At 32.1% G+C, this 6,153-nt stretch overlaps 1 protein-coding gene across 4 annotated transcripts in view; it reads left to right on the plus strand.

The window, feature by feature from the left end:
* LOC106464456 (irregular chiasm C-roughest protein-like) overlaps window positions 1–6,153 on the plus strand; it is a 72,487-nt gene that overhangs the window by 34,919 nt on the left and 31,415 nt on the right. For all 4 annotated transcript variants that reach the window (XM_022392175.1, XM_022392179.1, XM_022392178.1 and 1 more), the window contains exons 3-4: window positions 488–679; window positions 3,372–3,494. In XM_022392175.1, the coding sequence (XP_022247883.1) occupies window positions 488–679; window positions 3,372–3,494 (315 nt within the window). The remainder of the gene's footprint in view (window positions 1–487; window positions 680–3,371; window positions 3,495–6,153) is intronic.

Below are 6,153 nucleotides of genomic sequence, written 5' to 3' on the forward strand. Positions count from 1 at the left end.
CAGGATAAAAATAACGTAGTGCTTTCAAACTTGCAGGATAAGAATAATGTAGTGCTTTCAAAGTTGCATGATAAAAATAACGTATTGCTTTCAAACTTGCAGGATAAAAATAACGTAGTGCTTTCAAAGTTGCATCTCTTTAGTTCTACATTTTTAAGTTGGCTTTTAAGTATCAGACAACATTCGTTTAGCTGCTGTTTCTCCGTACATTAGATTCTTCTAATCTTCTGAACGTAATTTATTCAATTGGTGTTATTTAATAACTTAAGTTGTTGTTACGTTCCCAACAGATATTACTCAACAGTCGTTTCAACTGATGTTATTAAATAACTTGAGTTGTTATTACGTTCCCAACAGATATTACTCAACAGTCGTTAATAAATAATTAAATAATTTGAGTTGTTGTTACGTTCCCAACAGATATTACTCAACAGTCGTTTCAACTGATGTTATTAAATAACTTGAGTTGTTGTTACGTTCCCAACAGATATTACTCAACAGTCGTTTGCTATTGAGCCTGCGGACAGAACGGCAATTCAAGGTGACACTATTGTTCTACCGTGTCGCGTGCTAAATAAAAAAGGAACCTTACAGTGGACTAGAGACGGGTTTGGACTCGGTTCGGAGAGATCGTTGGCTGGATTTCCTCGATATACTATGGTCGGCAGTGACGAGGAAGGTGAATGGTCTATTAAAAAAGATGTTTAGTGTTTTATGTAATTTTGTATTCATTATGTTTTAGCATGCAGAAGAATAGATGCGTTTAAGCAAATTTTATGTACCTTAACTTTATTGTCTTATCTCATATATTTACCCACCACAGGCATTTTTCATAAAAGTAAGTTATACAGCTATTGAGATCCAGCATGACCTGGTGGCTAGGGCGCTCGACTCACAATTTTAATCCCCATCATCGAATATGCTCGCATTTTCAGCCGTAGGGGCGTTATAATAAAACAGACAATCCCGCTATCCGTTGTTAAAAGAGTGGCACAAGAATTGACGGTGGGTGATTTTGACTAGCTGCCTTCCCTCTAGTCCGTCACTAATAAATCAGGGCAGGTAGTGCAAATAGCCTTCGTGTAGCTTTGCCCGAAATTCAAAACAACCGAACCATAGCTATTGTATGAAATAATTTTTATCACTGGAGCAGAACGAGCCTGTGGTCCAGAAGTTAGCATACTGACATATGGATCCAAAAGACAAATATGTATATATATATCTAAGTCATTCTCCGCACGTTGAGGCCATAGGTGAATTATAATAATGATATTCAAATCCAACTATTCGATTATATTAGACTAAGAGTGTTTTGCGCAAATATCCGAAAAACAAACAAACGTGATTTAATATGAGGATCCATGGTTTAAATCTCGATGCTGCAAAAAATGATTTTCATTCAGTATATCTCACCTATTCATTCAGTATACCTCAGCTATTCATTCAGTATATCTCAGCTATTCATTCATTATACCTCACCTATTCATTCATCATATCTCAGCTATTTATTCAGTATATATCAGCTATTCATTCATTATACCTAAGCTATTCATTCATTATATCTCAGCTATTCATTCAGTATATCTCAGCTATTCATTTAGTATATCTCAGCTATTCATTCATTATACCTCAACTATTCATTCATTATACCTCAGCTATTCATTCATTATATCTTAAGTATTCATTCATTATATCTAAGCTATTCATTCATTATACCTCAGCTATTCATTCATTATATCTTAGGTATTCATTCATTATATCTAAGCTATTCATTCATTATACCTCAGCTATTCATTCATTATATCTTAGGTATTCATTCATTATATCTAAGCTATTCATTCATTATACCTCAGCTATTCATTAAATCTTAGGTATTCATTCAATATATCTCAGCTATTCATTAAATCTTAGGTATTCATTCAATATATCTCAGCTATTCATTCATTATATCTAAGCTATTCATTCAATATATCTTAGCTATTCATTCATTAAATCTTAGGTATTCATTCATTAAATCTCAGCTATTCATTCATTATACCTCAGCTGTTCATTCATTATATCTTAGGTATTCATTCATTATATCTAAGCTATTCATTCATTATACCTCAGCTATTCATTCATTATATCTAAGCTATTCATTCAATATATCTCAGCTATTCATTCATTATACCTCAGCTATTCATTCATTAAATCTTAGGTATTCATTCATTATATCTAAGCTATTCATTCAATATATCTTAGTATTTTGTCTATACCTATTTAAAAGTTGTTTACGATCAATTATAAATATATATTTTTCTCTTGATTTAAACTTCTGGTCTGAATATTTAACAGTAAATCAAATGTGAGTTTTAAATGTAAACAAATGTCAGATGACGTCATAAATTAAGACAACATTGTATAGAGTTTAATAATTTAAAAAGTCACTGGAAATTAAAATTACAATTATTCAACAAATCTATGAGCACAAATTATAAGTATTGCCCTTTTTGGCCAGTGATGTGTATTGTTGTAGCACTGTCTTTTCGTCTTACCAGTGAGCTGCATTATTGTTTACAGCCATTACGAGTAATTTTGTGTGTTTCTGGCTAAACTAAATCTTGTAAGTTGGCCGAATCGTGATAGACATGGTTGAGCAAAAGTTACTATGCAGTTGGTATTATAAGGTATTATATTTAGTATTGTACAGTTTATACTAAATAATATATTACACAGACAATTCAAACCAATTTAATTATTATTTATTTTAGAGTAATAGGCAGAAAGTTATAAGTGAAACAGCTATATAGATATGTTTGCACCAGAATGTTATTACAATTACGACAGAAAATAACAACGTTAGTATCCAACTGACGAATCAATGCAGTTTACCCATCATATATTTTATTTTATGACACTGCAAACTCTTAGGTAGACCGATATGTTAAATTAGCCATATTATTTATTGTGGTACTTTTTATTGTGATCTATACAGATAGCTTAGCTCACCAAGTTTGTACCCTATTATCGAGCATGTCAGAGTAGCTTAGATTGTACTCTATTATCGAGCACGTCAGAGTAGCCTAGATAAAATGTATGAACACCAGCTGGGACATGTTTTTTAATTTTATAGCATTAAAAACAATTATGTGGAAAACAATTAGAAAAAAAAATCATTACTTTGTAACTTGAAATTTTCCAAGCCTTTAATACGAAAACATTGACTTCGAAAAAAAGGCACTGTACTCTTGACGCCAAATCTATAAAATACACCAGCTGTATGGTTGAAAACTTTAACTTTAGTTAGTAATTCAATAGCTTTAGAAATCTGATATACACGTGAATTTCCTTGCTAGGATATTAATAAGTTAGATTTTTTTCTACATTTGCAGGGGATTACTCACTTCAAATTACTAATGTCAGTCTAGAAGATGACGCTGTATTCCAATGTCAGGTTGGAGCTTCTGATAGAGTGAAAGGAATTCGATCGCGAAGTGCAGATTTTACAGTTTATGGTACGTTTCTCTCTTCCCACACATTAGGATACTCTTAAATGTAAATTATTTTTTTCAAGTTTGATGCTAAAACCTTCATATTTTTTACTACTTGTTATTTACGAGTAAACATGAGTTTTGTAAATATTGACTTAAATATTGCCTTACCTGTTAATTTTATATTTTTAGAACAAATATATGATGAGATCTGTACTAAATGTAAGATCAGTCAATCACAAAACACACCATAATATTGTATAGCTCATGCTAAAAAAAGTCTTGTATCAAATAATTATCAGTACGTAGAAAAGCAATTTCTTAGAAAGACCAGTGTGTGGTTTCTTTAGAAAACGTGAGATATCAGAACATTCAGGTGGACATTTCTGTGCTTTATTACTGCTGATAAACGGACAACATTTCTGTGCTTTATTACTGCTGATAAACGGACAACATTTCTGTGCTTTATTACTGCTGATAAATGGACTACATTTCTGTGCTTTATTACTGCTGATAAACGAACAACATTTCTGTGCTTTATTACTGCTGATAAACGGACAACATTTCTGTGCTTTATTACTGCTGATAAACGGACAACATTTCTGTGCTTTATTACTGCTGATAAACGGACAACATTTCTGTGCTTTATTACTGCTGATAAACGGACAACATTTCTGTGCTTTATTACTGCTGATAAACGGACATATTTCTGTGCTTTATTACTGCTGATAAACGGACATATTTCTGTGCTTTATTACTGCTGATAAACGGACATATTTCTGTGCTTTATTACTGCTGATAAACGGACAACATTTCTGTGCTTTATTACTGCTGATAAACGGACAACATTTCTGTGCTTTATTAATGCTGATAAACGGACATATTTCATGCCATTTTGGTCAAGCATCATAAACTATAAGTTTTTTGATAACTCTTGCTCTGTTTATCGATAAAAATCACCTTAACTCTCGATATAACTTTTTATTTGGAGGTTAATAAGCGCGTAATAACTTAGAATTCCCTATTACTCGTGAAGACATTTTATTTTACACTGTATTCCTAGTTGTACTAAAGGAGCTGGAAAGTATCAATTATCTGTCAGTTGATTACCGTGATATATGTGTGCTTGTTCTTTTGGATGGTTTAAACGTTCTTTATAAAGAAGTAAATTACAGAAGAAGAAAAATAACACGGTAGAAAAAGTACATCAAACCGTAAATTAAATATTTGTTTCCGTGAATAAACACATATTCGTTAAGTAAAAGTATAAAATTTTTGAGCTTATGACTGATTTCAAAATTTTAATAATCACATGGATATATAATCTAAAGCTCATTTTCTGTCCCTCAGATTGATTTACCGATTTATAACGCTAAAATACAGGGTTCGATTTCCTGCGGTGGACAGAACGCAGTTAGCCTATTGTGTAGCTTTGCGCTAAAAGACAACCCTGAGATTATGACTTCTCCAAAATACAAAGAGTATTGTGAAAAAATACAATAAAATACATAACATTAATCACAGCTTGAACGGCGAATATTTTATCAGGCACGACGTTTTAAAAGAAACAGTAGCTTACTGTACATAAATATTTACCTTGCTATCTGTTAGTTGCCTCAATAAGAGTGACACATGTTTAGCGTTGAAGGTAGACGATAAACAATTTATGTTTTTCACGTGGTTCAATGATTGAAATGAACATGAATGTTATTGAGGTTCTGTTTTAAAATTAATGGGGATTCCTTGTCGTAACTTGCCACAGTTAGAAGTTTGTGATCTTCTAAAGGAGCACTGGTGTCGAGCACAACAACTTAGAAAAGCTTTGAGTGCCTGTCACACTACCACAATTCACCAGCTGTTAACTCTCATTTGTCAGTGTCAAACTAAATATTCGTGACTGTCTTCGTTACTGGTGAACTTCCTATGAACGTGCTCGATACAGAGATGTCAGAATCTCAGTTTCTTGTCAAATACTGTATAATAGCCTTTGATAAAAGATATCATATATTTACTTACACTGAAATAATGTGATACTGGAAAAGTGGTTTCTTTTTGCTTTGAAAACAAATATGATGTAAAACTTCGTGAAAGATAAAGAAAAACCGCAGAATAAGCCATCAAGTTATACATGTTACATACAATATACATGTTACATCATAATATCTTTCACATGCACAGATGCACGGATTTCTTTTATTTTACGGTTTCACATCATCTGGTGTACGAAGTGAATAACATGAAAAATTATTCAGATGTTATTACTTTAAGGAACTAGATTTTTTCTGCATATGTCAGTTAAAATATTAACTTCCATGTGCGGGTAATATATATAAATAGTGAAATTGACTAGGCAGTAAAACTGACAGATTCACTATGGCATACCGAGTCTTCTATATAACTTATCCACTATGGTGTACCGAATCTTCTATATAACTTATCCACTATGGTGTACCGAATCTTCTATATAACTTATCCACTATGGTGTACCGAATCTTCTATATAACTTATCCACTATAGCGTACTGAATCTTCTATATAACTTATCCACTATGGTGTACTGAATCTTCTATATAACTTATCCACTATAGCGTACCGAATCTTCTATATAACTTATCCACTATGGTGTACTGAATCTTCTATATAACTTATCCACTATAGCGTACCGAATCTTCTATATAACTTAT

This window comes from Limulus polyphemus, unplaced genomic scaffold (genome assembly GCF_000517525.1).
Source record: "Limulus polyphemus unplaced genomic scaffold, Limulus_polyphemus-2.1.2 Scaffold1656, whole genome shotgun sequence".
Taxonomy (NCBI): Eukaryota; Metazoa; Arthropoda; class Merostomata; order Xiphosura; family Limulidae; genus Limulus; species Limulus polyphemus.